The 19612-nt window shown below is 40.3% G+C and overlaps 1 protein-coding gene across 1 annotated transcript in view; it reads left to right on the top strand.

Moving 5' to 3' along the window:
- The window catches only part of PCNX2 (pecanex 2), a 281084-nt gene that overhangs the window by 111610 nt on the left and 149862 nt on the right, over nucleotides 1-19612 (top strand). Inside the window, exons 16-18 of the mRNA XM_046654236.1 lie at nucleotides 4869-4978; nucleotides 6136-6232; nucleotides 19188-19280. Coding sequence (XP_046510192.1) covers nucleotides 4869-4978; nucleotides 6136-6232; nucleotides 19188-19280 — 300 coding nt within the window. The remainder of the gene's footprint in view (nucleotides 1-4868; nucleotides 4979-6135; nucleotides 6233-19187; nucleotides 19281-19612) is intronic.

Genomic DNA, 19612 nt, shown 5'->3' with positions numbered 1-19612 from the left:
GACACCAAATCTGCTGGTGCCTTCATCTTGGACTTGCCAGCTTCCGGAGCTGTGAGCGGTACATTTCTGCTGGTTATAAGCCATCCAGTTGATGATATTTTGCTATAGCAGCCCGAATGGACTGAGACAGTATCTCATAAAGCGTATAGTATTAGCAAACATTTGCTGAGCATTTATACTGGCTACTCTACTAAGTGTTCTACAGACAGTATTTCATTATATTTGCAGCAACCCTATGGGGTGCGCTATTAAATTGTCTTAGGAAACTGAGGCTTAATAGCTTGCCCAATACCTTAGTCCAGATGATCAGCAGAGTGAGGATTGAAGCTGGCAATCCTACATCAGAGCCCGTGCTTTGAACTACTGTTCTGCAAAAGGCCAACCTTCTGTGTACTTGTAGATACTTACGTAAAATGATCGTCCGTTTCCCTTCTCAGGTCTGTGTTGTATGGTAAGGAGGTGATGGTCGCTCAGATCCAGTGCGTTGGTTCCATATGTGTTTGTTAAATGCCTCTCAAGCCGGGCCCTGCACCAGGTGTTCAGAATACACTGGGCTACACAGATGAGTCCCTGCTGTCGAAGGCCTGGACCCTGTGGAGGGATCAGATGTTAATCACATGGTCATGGATACAGATGTGTAATCATAGCCTGAGATCAAAGATGGGCAGTAGAAGGGGGGGGGGGGCAACATCACTCGCCTCCAACTCCGCTGTTTCTGATTGGACGTTTTTACCTTTCACTCCTCTTTCTACCAATTGCTATTTTAGAAGGTAAGGAGGGAGGGTCCCTCAGCACGAGAGAGATGTGGCTGTTCTTTTGCGTTTGCGTTGAAGAGATTTAATTAAATAGAGAGTAAATGAGAGAAGAATTAGGGCAGGGGTTTTGGGTAAATAAAAGTAGGTAAACTTAATTGTTTAAACATATGTAGTCTGGCTTTAATCTATTGTCTTTGAAGACCATCTGTCATGAGTACTCCTTTTCCAATTAATAAAAAACTAACATTGACATTCTGCTTTGCAGTTTGTAAGAGTGTTTCAGATCTCATTAAGTCGTTGTAGCAGGGCTTCAATAAAGGTGTCATTGTCACCTTTTACTGAGGAGGAAGCTGAGCCACTGAGAATCATTCACTCCAGGAAGCCGTGAGCCTGGAATCAGCTTCCACCAGCGCTTGTTCTCTTACCCTTTCCCTCTGTTCCACGCAACGGCAGTTATTTCCATGGTCACGGTTACTAAATCCTTCTCGTGGTGATTTTTTTTCCAGTGTTTGCATTTTTAGGGGCGGCCCGTGAAAGCAATGCATCTGCCTTCACGGAATTGTGACTTTAGTACGCAGCGTAGGCACACGCAGAGGAATCAATGGAAAGAAATTGCGTTTACTAGGTTTCTCTTTTGGAAAACTTTTCATACTTGTTTTTGTAACAGCCAAGTAGGATGTGAAAGAAGAGAAGCCCTGGGTGGGTGGCCAGAGCAGGGAGTGGAGGAGGATATGCCAGGATGGAGGAGGGCAGCTCCAGCCACCTGCCAGCGCCTGCAGAGCCGAGCTTGGCCTTTCTAGAAGCTCCTGCAAGGGGAGGACCGTGTTCTCCGGCATTTCTTCAGTGCAGCCTCCACTTACAAGCCACTCCCGTGACTCCCTTCAGCCTCTGCTTCCTGCTCTGTGAGTGCCCACACTGAGCACCTCGCTGTTCATGGCTCGTCATAGCGCAATTACCCGTGTGCTCTTCCTTTCCCGAGACCCTGCGTCCGTCCCCGTGTGCTGCTTGGTGCCTGGCACACAGTAGCGGGCCCAGAGATGTTTGAAGAATGGACTCTTAGGAAAGGGTAAAACTCCCAAGTTTCACAATAACTTTTCTGTTATTGGCGGTGCTGTTTGTAGGGAAAATTAGACTTCTAAGGTCATTTCAGTGGCATTTCACTGCCTGGTCCACAGTTGATCTAAACTACTTCATTGCCTCACCTTCTTTTCTTGCTGAAAGTTCTTTTCCACGCAGGTCCTAGAAGAGGGACTGAGGTAATCACGCAGACTGAAATCTTGTAGTTGTTCACTCAGGGATGCATCGATGTGCTAACAGTTGTGACAAGAACATGGGAGAGAGAGATGCAAGGCTGCCCCTCCTCAGGGAGTGCACTGTCTAAGCACAACTGTGGTCAGCAGTTCTCAGATGAGGGGGCAAGTCATCCCCATGCGCATAAGTAACAGAAGTGAGAAGTCTTCAGTGCTAAAGAAGAAGTCTTTAAAGGTGGTTTTGATGCACAGAGGAGGGCTCCAGTCTGCCTGGGAAGTCAGGAGGCAGCACCAAGTAGGTGGGACTTCTTAGAGTGGGCACTGAAGCATGGGTAGGAGTTCACCATGGAGAGGGGAGTGGAGTAGGGCCAGAGAAGAGCGCTCTGTGCAGACAGAACCCTGTGTGCAAAGGCAGGGGGCCAGGAAGCAACGTATCTTTATGGTTTTGCTGCTGCGCATATCTTAGATGTGAGGACTGGGGCTGAAAACATAGTCTAGAGCCAGAAACTGTTGGCTTATGTAGCTTCCTGTGGAGTAGATTTTATTCAGTGGGCAGTGAGGAATCACTGGAGAATATGGAATGAAGGGCAATCATGTGATTGATTTGCCTTTTAGGAGAAGAGGACCCCTCTTCTGCTAGGGAGAGGATGAAGCATGGGACCATGGAGTTGGGGAGGGATGTGGAGCCTGGCGTCCCATCCTCCCTCTATGAAGCTATTAGCAATAGCTTCATGGGACGAGACAGGGGAGGCCTTCCCCAGCAGGATGCAGTGAAAGGAGGGGACATATTGGAGAGAGAGTGAAGATGTATTGATGACACATGAGGAGCAGCTGACTCTGGAGATGGCAGAGGGGGAACATCTCCCAGGAGAGCCTGGTTTCTGGCTCTGGTCACCAAGTGGGGACTGCACTGAACCCTCCCATGTGAAAAGCTTTCAAAAATGGCCCAGGGTACTGAAAAGTACCCTCACAGCAACCCTTGAGTGTGTATTATTTTGCCTTTCGAAAGAAGAGAAAGCTAACCCAATGCTCAGAGACGTTAAGTAGCTTAGCCAAGGCCACACTGCTCATCTTTGGCAGGACCAGGATTCTGATCTAGGTCTGCCCAGCTCAAAGCCCATGCTGTGAAGAGGTGCTGCACCCCGGGGAGGAGCCCCACGTGACAGAAACTAGCCAGTCACTGGCTGGTGAGGGAGCCTCCTGCAAGGCTGGGCTGGCACTGAAGGAGAGGAGAGAGGAAGTACATGGCTTTTGAGGGTAACTGCTTGAAGGGGAGGGCCTTTTTATTGTTTAAGGATTCAGCAACTTAAGCATTTTTATAGGTGGGGCAGAAGGGACCGATGAAAAGAGAGGATGTCTTTCTCTCTCTCTTCCATCTGGGGGGTGTCAGCGGAATTAGAGGAGGATGTGGTCGGGGGGAGGGGTGGTCTTAGGAAGGAGGAAGTGCCCCTCTCCCTTGGATTCAGGGAGGGAGGGCATTGTTGAAGGGGACTCCACTGGGAGAAGAGAGCAGCGGAGAACGCTTTGATCACGGCCCTGGATCTTCTCGGCAAAATTGGTGGGGAAGACATCTGCACAGAATCAGAAAAATAATGACTGCCTTGTGGTGCCTTGAGGACGCTGGGAAAGTCACCGCGGCAGCCCCGTGCAGCTAGGACGTTGATCTGAGGGGCTTGCAGGGCATCCCTCAGTGGAGGCTGGTTGCCTGAATGGTGTGTATGGAGCCGGTCATCTCACCTCCTGTCTAGCTACAGGCTCAGCTTGGCTCCCTTCACTTCCCTTCCAGGTGCTGCTCCCTCAGGCTCCTAGCCATCACTGTGGGGGAGATCAAGGAAATGCATTTTAATTTGTAGGAAAACAAGGCCTGTGGAAAGATAACCACTCGCCCTCCCCAGGGTAGCATTCACTTCTCCAGCATTTCTTAGCGGTTACAAATATGATGTGAGCACGCTTGACTCATTCATTTGTGTATTTGACTTTAAGCATAATGACCAACCCAGCCTTCTCAAATAAAACACTTGGTGAGTTAAGGGTTCAAAATCTTGAGAGAAAAGTATTGAAGTCCTTGACTAGATTCAGCCTCAGAGGGCATCGTAGTTGCTATTGATGGTGAGTGAAAGGTTAGACAGAAGTTTTCTGTGTATATGAAGACACGTGTGTGTTGGCAGGAACGTCAGGGATGGGTGGAAGGGGAACAGGGTCCCAAGGGACCACGCTGCTCAGGATGGACACCATTTCCTGCGTTCTGCCCTTCCACTCTGAGCACAGTGTGTCGATGACAGGCATCCGTACTTCTGTCAAATCAAACCTGAAGTATCGTGCTGTTTTCAAACCATTTTTCTCTTTCTTCAGGGGACTGTCTTTAATTTTGACTGAGTTTTGTTTCAGTCCACTGGTCAATCCGATCCCTAATGCATGTTTACATGCATTATACCTTTTAAATCACTGATTAAATAAACACCGAGAAATACAGTTCTTATCATCATCAAGTATTACATTAAATTCAGAAGAGGCAACACATGTTTAATGTTACATCTTATAAAAATCCTAAACTTAATTTCAGACAACATGAAGTAAATAGATTCTCAGAAAAGATTAAGTAAATATATTCTCATAAACATCAATGATTAATTTGAAATGCGCCCCGCCCCCATCCCTTGTCAACATCACTGTTTGTACATGAATAGGCATGGTTTCTTTGTGACTGTGGGGTGCTGGCGTGGCCATTGGCGGAGAGATCACAGGACACCACATCCAGCCAGCTGGGTCTCAGGGGTGCATACCGGAGCGTTTCGTAGAGCGCAATCCTGCTATTCCTCACCCAGCCGCGGAGTGACTTGGCTGTTTGCTGTCTTTGCCGTAGGAACCGTGGAGCACACAGCACATCCCAGCGCTGTTCTCAGCCTTCTGTGGCCTGTTGGTTGCACTTTCCTTCCATCTGAGCCGTCAGAGCAGCGACCCCTCTGTGCTCCTGTGAGTAACACACACCCAGCTGTGCGCCGCCTTGCGCTCGCTCGTCAGTGCTCTTGGTGGTTGGACTGTGTTGCTGTTAAACTAGCTGGTCACTGGACGAGGGTGGGAGAAAGGCAGGACCGACCAGAAACTGATGAAAATCAAACGAACGTATAACCTTTGCTCTAGTGCTTTTGGAGTAAAACGCACAATGCCAGGCACAGACGGCTGCTAGCACTCAAGCGCTGTCTTTGCCTTTCCCTCAGTGTTGGGGGTGGGTGAGAAGCTCCAGCCTCAACAAGGACCCTCACTAGGTCGATTAAGCAGCATCGCTGCCTGTGTTCTAGGCGGTCACCCTGGGGAGACTAGACTGGCACCTCGGAAAGGAGAGCTTTAGGTTTTGTTCTCTGTGTTTTGTTCCCAATACAACCAGTGCCCTCTGGGTTTAAAGTGAAGTTCGCACCAGAGTTTTAAAATATGTTTAATAATAATCCTCAGTCACTGGAAAATATACTTTCTATTCTTTCCTTGAATCATGTCTTTTAAATCTTTGATAAATATGCACTTTGGGACTAAAAACCTTTTGCATGATGCCAAAGTTTTAGATATCAATCGATCGCAATCAAGTATCAATTATCTCATGTCATTTGTCCAAACTTATGGAAGATTTTCACTTAAGATAGCTATAACTGTTTGGGAGCCAAGAACCCATAATTTTAGGCTGTCAGGTGCAGCAAGATGAAAAGCATGGAAAAATGGGGAAAAGTTAAATACGATTTGTACAGTTTTTCATGTCACATATTGTCCTGGAATATTGAGTTTTGCTGCCGTGTGTGTGTGTGTGTGTGTGTCTGTGTGTGCGCGCGAGGCTGAAACCCTGGTGGGCAGGCAGAAATAGAGAATCTCCTCGAATTTGGTTAACTGTTGACAGTTGAGGGGTCCCTATACCTCCTGAGGTACTTGACCGCTTTAATTAGGATGGAATTTGAAAATCAAAAAATTCTTTTTGTGATCACTTGAATATGCACTTCTTTTCCTTCATTATGAATTATTTAAAGTAGAGAGCACTCACTTTTGTCATTTGTGAGTGTGAGGTTTCAGGTGAGGTTGTTTATTTCAAACATTGTAATAGACACATATTTTAAAAAGCAAAACCTGTGTGCTTTTTCCACTTTCAGGTCCTTTATTCATTGCAGATTGTTTTCTAAATTTTTACACCAAAATCTGGAAGAGTTGGCTGCAGACCCTCTCCCCAAGAAGATGAAAGATTCAGTGGTGAGACATTCGTGTTGTATCATGTATGCAAGGGCGTCGCTTGCCATGGCGTGGAGCTTGTGGGCGGAGCTTAGGTTCTCGACGGGGCTCTGACTAGACGGGCGTGAGAGTGACTGTTGCAGAGAGAGGGGCCTCGTCTTCTTGTGTTGACCTAACCTGGCATGTGGACTTTTGAGCTGCCTGCGTGTGTGGACCTTTTACAGCCTCTCGAAGGCGGATGCTGTCCACACGTGCCAAGGTGCTCCCTGGGTCCTCAGTTGACGCAGTTTGCCCGGATGTTCCAGTTAACCGAGTTCAGTCAATTCCGCCCTCTGCTGGCACCAAGCAGCAGGCGGGCTGCGCACGAATAAAAGCTTGTTAAATAAAAATGCAACCAAACTGCATTACGGATGTGCCGCCCCCCCCCCCCCCCGACCCCCACAGTCTTCCCCATGCTGAGCTCAGGGCTCTTTTTCCTGGGTCTTGTGGTTCAAGATTGACATCTTCACAGCCCTTGTGAGGGCCCCTTGAGCTTTAGACTTATGTCTGGGGTTTTGGAGAGGGGAGCCACCATATTGGTTGGAGCGCATGAGGGGAACTGTAGAAGAATGGTGCTATGTCTTTGTTTACCAGGAAAATGGCTAGGGTTCAGTTTCAGACATCCTTTGAGCAGGTGTATCTCTTTGGTATCAACTTCCAAACATTAATACTTTGAGAAGCAATGCTCACTGATTATACGACCTCCCATTCGCTTGAGTATTGGGCTAGGAGCAGTCTGATGTCTTCGAGTCATCCTTTTCCTGTGTTGTTTAGGAACGACAGATGAAAGGAAAAGCAGTTAACAGTCTATTGATTGCAAGCTCCCCCAGCCAGAAGCCATGTCTCATTTGTGCTAGTCTCCACAGCGCCAGTGCCTCATGCATAGTAGGTGCCCAGCACATTCCATTGAATTTAGACGAGTTAAATTGCAATCGGCCATTTCAAGACAATGTGCAGGACTCGTAGCCAATGTGATAACATTTAAAAAAATTCACACACAGCACTCTGTGCCTTCAAGTGTGGTTACAACTCAAGCTAAAGCCCTCATGCTTGTTTGTCACCACAAGGGAATCAAAACACAAATCACTTACTAAGAAGAAGGATGTGGCTCATTAATTTTACGTTTAAAAGCAGGGTAGAGGTGAAGCTGCAAGAGCTGAGGAGATGGCAGCGAAAAAGAAGGCAGACAATAGACATTCAAACGTAGCATCAACACCTCCTCTCTAATATTTTCAGCAGGATTCTTACAGCGACAAGATCAAACTGACATTCCCAGATCAATTTCCTAGAAGCCATAGAGTGGCCCAAAGTCTACCGAGAAGGTTTCCCGTGGGTATCTGAGAAAAGCTGTAGCCCCAAAGTATTTCTTGATTTCATGAGTGATGAAGATGCTTTCTGATTTGTTGCAGTAAAAATAGTGCATGAATTACAATGAAACCCGACAAGAAATTTGCCTCACAGAAGCTGATGGCGTTTCATTAGGATAATTAGGTGTGATGGGTTAAGTGCTGCCTCGCTCGGTGTTCATACAGTCTGAAACGCTTTGTACAATGTGGAGAGCACAACTTGGAGATGATTTAATGTGATATGTGTGTTCTTCCCTCTGAAAAGTCTAATTATAATATTTTAATGGGATTCTCAGATTCACCTTTTACCACTTGATGAATAATACCTTTTGTGTCATCATGCAAGTATAAAATTTGCCTCCTATTGTCTCTGATTTTGTTTCTCTGTGTTTCTCTCTGGCTCTCTTATTATTTTTTTTTTCCTTTCTGTCTGTTTGCTTAATTTCAGTTTGTATGAGAAGGCCCTAGGGAGCCTCATTAAATCAGTTTTCCAACCTTCCTTCCCGTTCTGTTCATTTGGCCTGTGATGGGGTGGGGGAGCTGCATATTTACAAGACTGTCCACCCAGATGATTCTGTTCAGGTGACCCACAGACTGTGTTATAGGGACATTGATCTAGAAACAGCGATACCCAGAGCTCTGTCAGCGGGCTGATACACTTCCATATGAGCAACATAAGTTATGCATGCAAAGTTTATTACCAAAACTCGATAGTTAATAAAAATATAAACTTTCCACTAGTGGTTTGCCCAGTTGGTCTTTTTCCATATGCCTTGTTAGTGTGGTCTTTCAGTTTTTACCCTCACTCATCATCATTTTCAACACTCTTTCCATCACGTTCAGGTTTGTTACTTTCATTGTATCTATTTTTCTCAGTTCCCAGAGGCAAAAAACAAACAAAACTTCCTAATTTTTATCTGCACAATTCAAACAGCTTCTTTTAAACTGCTGGTTGTATCATCTAGATATTTGGGGCCCGTGTCGTCTGAATCTGCTGCGTGTGTAGTGTTGGACTAGGGCTTCTTAAGCTTCTTTTTAGGGTTGGAGCATGAAGTGCTACATAAAATGCCACAGTGAATTTAAAACATGCAATATACTAAGAGCTAATATATGTATTAGGCAAGCATGCATGGATTCATCATTAAAATAGGGAACAAAATATTAATATCCTTGAATATTGTTTTAGAAGTTCTGGCTAGTGTAAGTCCTGAAAGAGAAAAAAATGTAGATTATAGTATTATATACATATAGATGCACAGAAAAGTTTATGGAAATCTACTATGATTAATAGAATTCATAAATACCACCAAGGACAAGGAAATTTAGAAAAGTAAGAGCATTCTAAGACATCGGAAATAACCTTAGAAAATATAATGAAAACATCCAACTCGCAATAGCAACAAAATATATAAGTTGATAATAGGAATTATTTTCATAAGTAGTGTCAGAAATAAAGAAAACTACGGCAGCCTATTAAAATGTAAATGAAATTCTGAGTAAGTAGTGATAAATAGATGTAACCTGATTTTGGATATGAAGGCTGATTTATTAAATGCCAGTTCTTTCTAATAAATTTATAGGTTTAATATAGTTCAAAACAGTTCCAAAGGAATTATTTTCACAACTTGGGGAAATGATTCCAAGGTCCATTTGGAAGAATGGCAGTTAATAGTAGCTAAAAAAAACCTGAAAAAGAAAAATGAGAAGGAGGAACTTAGCGCTTCAAGATTTAAGAGTATATTATAAAGATTGAGTAATCAGAAAAAAGTATGAGACTCATCCAAGATTAGAGAATGGGATTAGTGAGTCAGTAAAACCCAGAAAGGAGACAAATTATTTATATGAATGTATTATGTGGGAATTAAATGTCACAATCAAGAATTGATTATTCGATGTGTGGCAGTGAGGTAATTGTTTAGCGGTAGGAGGGAGAAAAGAATTTTATGTGCTAATCCCTCATCAGACACCAATGTAAGTGACAGAAAGAAAGAAAAAGAGAGAGATCAAATGAGACTTTTCCATCGCTGATATTATGGCAGTCTAAATTATTACACCCAAACTCTCTGCTGATTCAAATGGCAAATTCTGAATAAAATACCAAAAAATCCTTCTTAAATGTGACAAAAAACTGACAAAATAATAAAGAATTATCAAGTCAAAATTTGAGTGGACAAGGGAACCTGGAGGAACCAGAGCAGGAAGCTTCTTTGCCCCAAGCGAGTCTGCCCAGCCGGGGAACCTTAAGCCTCAGTTTTCAACCTTCAAACTGTGGGGAAGAGAAATGAAGGCTCAAGCCTGCCAAGGTGGGTGTCCAATGGGAGACCATCTATTCAGCTGGGACACTAAAGGGCCCACTCTCGGCTGGAGGATGAACCAGAAGAAATCAGTTCCATCTCCTCAGTGCCAGGGGGATGCAGGCAGACTTGTTCAGTGTTGAATACAACAACAGCAACAAGAGAATCCTTGAGATGTAGCTTTCCATGGATTTTCAGTCCAAATTCTAACATCTGGATAACACAAACCCCTGATTTATGAATATAGGTTAAAGTGGCCCCTGACTGGAAACACCTCATGGCAAAAGAAAATGTGAATCTTCTCTAGAGAATTCCTTTCTCCGGGAACTGCAAGTGTTCCCAAATCAATTTTCTAAGGGAAGCGAGCAGCTTTCAATAAAAATTTAAAACTACACAAGGAAACAAGGAACCAGCAGAAACAAGTCTGCAAATACTTCAGATATTGTACCAATCAGACATAGATTTTCAAACAACTATACTTACTATGTTTAAAGAAGTAAAAGGCATAAAAGTTTACAGACAATAGAAAATATTTTAAATGACCCAGCTTGTTTGAAAGAGAGCCAAATAGACCTACCTAAATAAAAAGCAAACACAAAAACAAATGAAGCAATTGAAGTAAAAAAACAGACATGGGAGATTAGATACCTCTGAAAAAAGCATTAGTGAACTGAAAGATAAAAACAAAAGGAAGTGTCCAGCATGCAACACTAGTAGACAAAAATTAGGGAATATGAAAGAGATGAAGAGATGTGAAGGACACAGTAAGAAGATCTAACATATATCTAATCAGAATTCCAGAAAAAGAGAGAGAGACTAGAGCATAATCCATATTGGATGAGCTACTGTCTGAGAATTTACCAGAATTGGTGAAAGACACTGATCTAGAGATTCAAGAATCCCAGTGATCACAAACAGGATAAATTAAAGAAGAAAGAATCCATATTGGACAAACCATAGTGCAACCACAGTACACCAAAGACACAGACCATCTTAAAGCAGTTAAAGAAAATGAACAGATTACATTCAGATGAATGGCAGACTGAAAGATACCTTACCAAAAGCAATCGTAGAAGCCCGAAGACAGTTACTGTGTGATGTATTTAAAGTTCTGTGAAGAAAGTAACTGCCAAGCTAGAATTCTATGCCCAGTGAAAATATCCTTCAAGAACGAGGGAAAAATAGAAATACTTGAGTTTGATGTCATCCATTTTGTTGATTCTTTCTTTTGTTTCTCTTGCCTAAGCAGACATATTCAAAAAGATACTGCTAAGACCAATGTCAAAGAGTGTCCTGCCTATGTTTTCTTCTAGGAGTTTTATGGTTTCAGGTCTTACATTCTAATCTTTAATCCATTTTGAGTTAATTGTTGTGTATGGTGTAAGATAATGGTCTACTTTCGTTCTTTTGCATGTCGCTGTCCAGTTTTCCCAGCACCATTTATTGAAGAGACTTTCCTTTCTCCATTGTGTGTTCTTGGCTCCTTTGTTGTAAATTAGCTGTCCATAGATGTGTGGGTTTATGTCTGGGCTCTCCATTCTGTTCCATTTTTTTAAATTGAGGTAACACTGATGTGTAACACTGTATGAATTTCAGGTGTATGTCGTTGTATTTCACCTTTTGTATAGACTACATCATGTTTACCAAAGGAATAGTTGCCATACACATGTGTCCTTTTACCCCTTTTGCCCTCCCCCCACTCTCCCTTCCCTTCTGGTAACCACCAATCTCTTCACTGGATCTATGTGTTTGTTTTTTTGTTTGTTTATCTTCTACATGTGAGTGAAATCGTAAGGTATTTGTCTTTCTCCATCTGACTTATTTCACTTAGCATAATGTCCTCAGGGAACATCTGTGTTGTTGCTAATGGCAAGATTTCATCATTTTTTATTGATAAGTGGCTACCTCAATTTAAAAAACATTTTTTTTAAGTAGTCTATTTCAAAGAAAAAAATTGAAAAAATATTTTAGGCAAAAGCCAAGAGACCCTCACTAAATGTAATTCTGGAGGATATTCTTCAACAGAAAGTGATCTCAGATGGCAAGTCTAATTTGCAAGAAAGAAAAAGAGAAAAGAGAGTGTCAGATACATTTCTAACAGTAAATCTAAACATTCGCTGTATAGAACCTTAATAAAAGTGTACGATTGGCTTAAAAAATGTAAGGTTGAATTAAAATGCATGACTACAGTAACATACAAGTTTGGATGGAGGGAGAAATGGACTCCAAGACTTAAAAATTCTTAGTAATGTCCAGGAGACAAAGATAGTGCTTAGCTTTAGACTATTATAAGTCAAGTACACATGTTGGAATGTTTAAAGTAACTACTAAAGGAATAGAAACAGCGTATAACGTCCAACCCTCTACAGAGAGAAAAATGGAATGATAGAAAATAGAAATTTGTCGTAACTAACAAAATATAATAGAACTCCTCTGTCACACTGTACTTAAAAGTCAATTCCAGATGGATTATAAACCTAAATATGAGATGACAAAACCTGAAAGCACTTAGAATCATGAGAAAGGAAATTATCTTCATAATATTGGTAGGAAAGAATTTTTTTAAATAGCACAAAAATTCAAATTCATTAAACTTAATGACCTTTGATTTATCAAAAAATACCAAAAAAGAGACTAAATAAAATAAGCCACAAAATGGGAAACAATTTCAAAAATATGCATAGTTGATAAAGCACCAGTGTTAAGAGGAGTATAAAATTCTTATAAATCAATAAGAAAGCTTGGTATCTCAATTAAAATACAAGTACTTCACAAAAGAGGAAATATAAATGGCCCAAAACAGGAATGGCTATGCAACCTAGTTAATAATCAGGAAATTTCAAACCAAAACCACACTGAGTTACCGTTTCACACCTACCAGACTGACAAAAACTTAAAAGTTCTTTCAGTATGAAGTGTTGACAAAAGTGTAGAGCAGAACTCTCATGTCCTGCTCGTGGTAGTGTAAATTAGTGTATCCGTTTTGGAAACGGTTTAGTATTATAAAGTTGAAAATACATAGACTACAACCAGCAGTTCTACTCCTAGATGTTTACCCTGGAGCAAATCTCGCACACGTGGAGCGGAATAGACATATAAAATTGTTCATCATAGCATCTATTCATGAGAGCTCCAGACTGAAGCCATTGGAAATTGCACCCACAGTAGACTGAGTAGGATATTGCAGTGGAAAGGACCTGACTGGAGCCATATGCAATGGTGTGTGTGAATCTTAACCACATAATGTGAGCAAAGGAAGAAATACACAAACAAATGCAAACAGTACGGTGCCATCTATTGGGTAAAAATAGGCAGACTAAACCAAGCCACTTACAATTGCTTACATATGTAGTAAAGTCACTTTTTTAAAAAAAAAAAACAAACAAGAAAATTATTTTCATGAGAGTCAGAATAGTTGATAGGGACCCCCAGGAGGGGAAAGAAGGGTTTGTGATCAGGGAGCCACATACAGGGGTTTTTTAGGTACTGTAAATGTTAGATTTCTTGAACTAGTTGGTGATTACTGAGGCATTCACTTTATAATTATTATTTAAATTGTACATATATATTTTATATACATACATACACACACACATAGTTAGATTTGAGTCTGTAAAAATTGTGAACTTCTGTGTGCAAAAAAATGGCAATAAAATTAAAATAATTTGGTAAGCTATTTGTTGCAAATTTGACAAAAGTTAAATATCTTTCTTATACTAACAACTCTGACAATTACTATTTAATTTTTAAAACTCTAAATCAAATGATATTAATTTATATATTTCATTTAGGAGCAAAACATTTAGTATGTAAATGTATGAAATATGTTTACTCTTCTTGTAAATAAAGAAATGCAAATTAAAATAAGGTGGCATTTTTTGGTCCACTCAGCACAGGATAAAGCAATGATATTGCCAATTGTGACAAGATGCGATCTCTTAGACATTGTTAATATTTGTGTAAATTATTACGATCATCTGGAAAAGCATAACTTATCAAGCATTCTAAAATATTCATATCCTATGATATAGTGAATCTATTTGTCAGAGTTTTTCTAGAGAACTAATTCAAAAGATGAAAAAAGATTTGATGCATAAAGATAATGATTGCACTATAATTCATCATGATAAAAAATGGAAGGCAGCTTAATATCTAGGAGTCAGAAAATGTTTGCGCCAACTATAGCTCAGTCAGTTTCATTCACTCAATATTTTGAGTGTCCTCATGGCATGTCCATCATGGCACTGTTTGTATATGTATGTGTGTATATGTGTATGGCATCATTAGATGGAGAATTATTTAGCCATTCAGTGACTATTAATAAGTCTATGCAATAATATATATAAGGTTTACCAAAGAAAGTACTGTTGAAAAGGGAGAAAATTATGTGTATTTTAAGATTAGATCTTTATAAAATATGCGTAGAAAACCCATATACATCATGATTATAAGTTAGAATCTTGGTTCAGCATTCACAGGCAAAACTACTGGCCAGGAAAACACAAAAATACTAATATTGTTAGAATCGGGATGTAATGGTTGTGAATGGTCTTTCCCCTTTTTTCTCTACGTTCTAGAGTACTGCAGTGTTATTCTGTTATCCATAATGGAAACATTAGTTAACAATGAAAAATTGCAGAGACCTAAATTTGCGTTTTGCTTAGGTCTTTTGTACTCTCATTTTTGTAAGATCTAACATCGTATGATTCACTTTTAAGATTAGGGTATTTATCAAAAGAAAACAGAAATTCTAAAACTCTTGTTTAAATAAGTAATTCAACAATCATAGATTTTTTGTTCTTCAAGCATGTGATTCTCAGTAATTCTCCTTTTGTGTAACAAAACTAAAACTAAAAGAAACCCCTCCCCAAAACTCATATTTATATCTTTTAGAAACAGAGATGTACAATAATATACATTTAAATGAGCAAAAAATTACTTAACAAGAAAACCAATCAAAATTACAAACTTTTTACAATATTAAAGGCTACATTCACAGGACATAGCAACCATCTCTGACATCCAAGTGGTTTTCAGGATTCACTATTTCAGTGATTTATCAATCATTTCAAAATTTACTATTTTTTAAAAATAGTATTTTCAAGAATAAATTTTTGGAGCAGGATAATATCTGCTTTTTGCTGGCTGTAGGGAAAGAGGAAACCATTTCCTTTTTATTTTGCTGATGTTACATTCACCAATCTCAAAAGAATGGTCTATAGTTTCATTAATTAGCATCAAGAGTGAAAAGCTTGGTAGTTACCCTTTGCCGTCTCCTTTTGACCGTGTGCAGCTTCGAATGGGGTCGAGGGAGTTGTTTCACTTCTTATTGAGTGTAAAGTTCTGGATATATTATAGATAAAAGTCCTTTGTTGGGTATATGTTTTGCAAGTATGTTTTCCAGTCTTTGGCTTGCCTTTTCATTCTATAACGTCTTTTGAAGAGCAAATGCTTTAAATTTTCATGGAGTCCAATTTAATGCCTCTTTTTTATTTTACAGTTCCTGCTTTTAGTGTCCTATTTAAGAAAGCTTTGCCAAACCTGAGGTCACTGAGACTTCCTTTTATCTTTTCTTTGAGGAATTTGACAGATTAAGTTAGGTATATGATGCACGTTGAGTGAGTTTTTATATACGATATGAAGTTAAGTCTCAGGGTGTATTTTGTTATTTTGTTTTTTGTAGATGGTTGTTCCAACACCATTTGTTGAAAAAATTGTTCTTTCCCTCATTTAGGGGAAAGCTGTTGCTTCACCTTGACACTTTCGTTTAAAATCAGTTGACCGTCTATATTTTGGTCTATTTCTGACTTTATTCAATTCTTTTGATCTAGATGTGTGTTTTGTGCAGTGTTATCAGTACCTGGTTGCTGTAGCTTTGTAAGAAGCCTTGAAATCAGATATTGTACATCCTCCAACTTTATTCTTCTTTTTCAAAGTTATTTTACTATTCTAGGTCTATGGCATTTCCAAATAAATTTTTGAATTAGCTTACCAATTTGTACAAAAATGTCCTGTTAGGATTTTTATTAGGATGCCATTGAATCTTATATAAATCAGGTTGGTAAGAACTGACTGCTTAACAATATTGAATCTTCAAATCCATGAACACAGTATTTCTCTCCTTTATTTCTTTAGTTTCTCTCAGCAATGTTTTGCAGTTTTCAATGTACAGGTCTTGCACATTTTTTGTCAAATTTATCCCTAAATATTTTATTATTGTTTGATGCTATTGTAAATGGTATTTTAAAAATTAAGTACATGAAAAGATGCTCAACATCATTAGCCACTGGAAAATGCAAATTAAAACCACAATTAGATACCACTATACCAAAGTTTCTCAACCTTACACTGTTGACGTTCTGGGCTTGGTAACTCTCTGTTGTCAGGGATTGTCTTGTACTTTATAGAAAGTTTAGCTACATCCCTGGCCTCCACCCACCGGATGCTAGCATCACTCCTCGGTCTCCCAGAAATGTAACAGTCAAAAATGTCTCCAGACATTGCCAACTATCACTAGGGAGGTAAAATGTCCCCAGTTGAGAACCACGGCACTACACAACCACTAGAATGGCTAAAATAAAAAATACTGACTACACCAAGTGTTGGCAAAGATATGGGCCAATCGGAACTCTGATGTACTGCCAGTGGGAATGTAAAACGGTTACAATGACTTTGGAAAACTGTGTGGCAGTTTCTTAAAACATTAAGCCTAAGCCCACCATATGATCCAGCCATTCTGCTAATAGATACTTATACAAGAGAAACAAAAACACATGTCCAGAGACATGTCCGTGAGTATTCATAGCAGCTTTATTTGTAATAGCCAAAAACTGGAAACAACTCAGATGTCTATCCACAAGTGAATGGATTAGCACACTCTGGTATATCCATACCAAGGAATATTATGGGGTAATAAAAAAGAAGGAACTATTGATACATACAACAACATGAATTAGTCTCAGAATAATTACCCTGAGTGAAAGAACCCAGACCAAGAAAGAATAAATGTTCTAGAATTCCATTTGTATAACATTCTAGGAAATGAAAACAAGTTATAGTGATGGAGCAGATCAGTGGTTGCCTGAGGACAGAGTGAGGAGAGAAGGGGGCATAGATTAGAAAAGGTCAGGAGAGGAAACTTTAGGGCATGGTGGATGTGCTAATTATCTTAATTATGGTGATGGTTTCATGAGGAGATACATATGTCAAAACTCATCAAATTGTGCACTTTATATATATGCAGGCTTTTTGTATGTCAATTATACCTCAATAGAACTGTTTAAAAATTACAATACAGAAAAGAATTGGGCAAAAAGAAAATTTTAATGAGTAAAGGTGGTTTAATGGTTTGTATTTACAAGGGATACTCGTGGCATTGACAAAAATCAGTGGAATTCGTTTGTATCATCCAACGGTGAAAAAATTAACAATAATTTGAGCTCATTCTCCCTCTTGCTAGAAATGCAACCCTCCTCCCCCAGCACTTGCCCTGCTGACCCACTGTTTTGCCTTTAGACCAGGATGAGTGGTCAATTAAAGATGACAATTTTAAGTTAGAATATTTGGGAAAATGTTCATCTTCCTTTTGGATATGCATTCAGTAATTTTTGAGTGACATAAAGCCATGTCAGTGAAAAATAGGGAAAAAAAAATTAGCGTATCACCACAGCCTGAAGACGCAGTGAATTGCAGAGATTTCCTCCGGTAAGGTCTCACCTTTTGTAAGGGTGTAGAATGAAAGGACGTACCTGAATTTTGGCCATTTGCTAATAGTAAACTTTTGGCAAAAACCTCTGATGGCCAAAATTTTATAGATTCAGAATTAAAAACCCGTCATTTTCTGTACTCAAAAATCAGACTACCATTATTAAGAATATAGTTTATCACTGTATGAGTCCTCCCATATTCAGTATCTTTATGTGAATTGTATACTTTTGAGATAGGAAAATCAAAACAACTTTAGCAGATAATTGATAAGTTGATGTTGAGAACGTACTCATCACTGTATTATTAATTACTCTAACCAAGCCATGTTGATTTTTTTGTCACATGGTTCAGGTCGTTATTACTCTATTTAAACTATCCTCCTGATTTCTTCCTATCACTTTGGATTTTAATTCAACCAGAAAGCCAGCAGTATGGCTTGCAAGAAACTATATGTTACTTTTAAAAACAAGAGAAGAGGGCCCGGCCCGGTGGCACAGCGGTTAAGTTCACACATTCCGCTTCTCCATGGCCCAGGGTTCGCCGGTTCAGATCCCGGGTGCGGACATGGCACTGCTTGGCATGCCATGCTGTGGTAGGCATCCCACATATAAAGTAAAGGAAAATGGGCATGGATGTTAGCTCAGGGCCAGGCTTCCTCAGCAAAAAGAGGAGGACTGGCAGTAGTTAGCTCAGGGCTAATCTTCCTCAAAAAAAAAAAAAAGAATAAAAAAAATAAAAAAATAAATAAAAAAATGAAAACAAGAGAAGAAAGAAAATTGGGGATGTAGGGCAACAAAGGTGTATATTCTCTACAATTTTCTGGCAGGTGGTGTTCAAAACAGTTATTTAAGAGCATAATTCCTTTTGAATATGAGATATTGATGTATTTGTGTTGATGGTTTCAGAGTTTCCAGGTAACACTGTGATACCTTAAAATGTTCAATAATCGTGTGCTGCAGCTAGCCAGCCTCTGTAGAAAGAAAACAACTGATGGTCCCATACATCCCTTTCAGATCCATCAGTCAGCAACACTGTGCCCTATTTGAGCCGACAGGCCTTCCGTACATCTGCAGTATGAATAACCTTCTTTAGTCTAAGTTTGCTCTGTTTTCCTAGCCGCTGCTTGCACCACAATTTTGTGTGAAGGAAAATTATTAGCAAGTTACTGACATTTCATTTTCCACATATGTGTACATAATACTTATACATATTTAAATTATTTGGAAATGGCCTTTACCCTATCTGAGGGGTAAATTAAAATGTAACATCTGTTCTGATCCAAAGAAAGAAGTAGATGTGTAAGAGACGTCTGTGTGGCACGGCCAGGCTGTTTGCATGTTAGAATACATGCTGTGCTAAAGCCAGATTATTAGCGTTTCCCCTACTCTTTGCCTTTGTCTCCCTGGTATTCCTCAAACAGGAAGGGTGAACAGCCCTTCCAGTGTGCACCACTGGGAATCTATCAGGTAAGCGATGGGCTGAAGAGCAATTTATCCAGGGTCAATATCCTGTCTCCTGATTTTCATGGTGACACAGAGGTGCTGCGAGAAACAAAGAAGAGCGAACTGTACCATTGTTTTCTCTTTACAGAGGGAGATCTTAAAGTCGGATCTCATTATCTGCTCGGTGGCTGCTGTTCTGTCATTTGCAATCAGTGCCAGCACTGTGTTCCTGTCCTTGCGAGTATGTACCATTCAAACTTATCCTCTTTCCACATCTTTATTCCCCTTGATAACAGAGCCCATGGTGGAGCTCCGGGGTACTGACAGGACAGTGGAGCCAGAGCAAGAAAGCCAAGTGTCACTTGAGAGGTTTAGGAAACGTATCCATGTGCTGTTACGAGTTATGTCCAAGATGCTGTTTGGTCTGCATCACAGATGAGGTTCAGGTGCTTCACTCTTTCTCTGTCCCCATCTGGGGAGTTGTTTTGTTTGCAAGAACAATAGCCCATCTCGTGGAATCCGCCTTGAGGAGGGTCAGTAGTGATGAGACAGGCTGACGGCCGGCTCCTCTGA

The sequence above is a fragment of the Equus quagga genome, chromosome 2 (genome assembly GCF_021613505.1).
Source record: "Equus quagga isolate Etosha38 chromosome 2, UCLA_HA_Equagga_1.0, whole genome shotgun sequence".
In the NCBI taxonomy this organism is placed as follows: Eukaryota; Metazoa; Chordata; class Mammalia; order Perissodactyla; family Equidae; genus Equus; species Equus quagga.
Note: the sequence above shows the minus strand (reverse complement) of the source record. Positions and strands in the feature narration are given on the sequence as shown.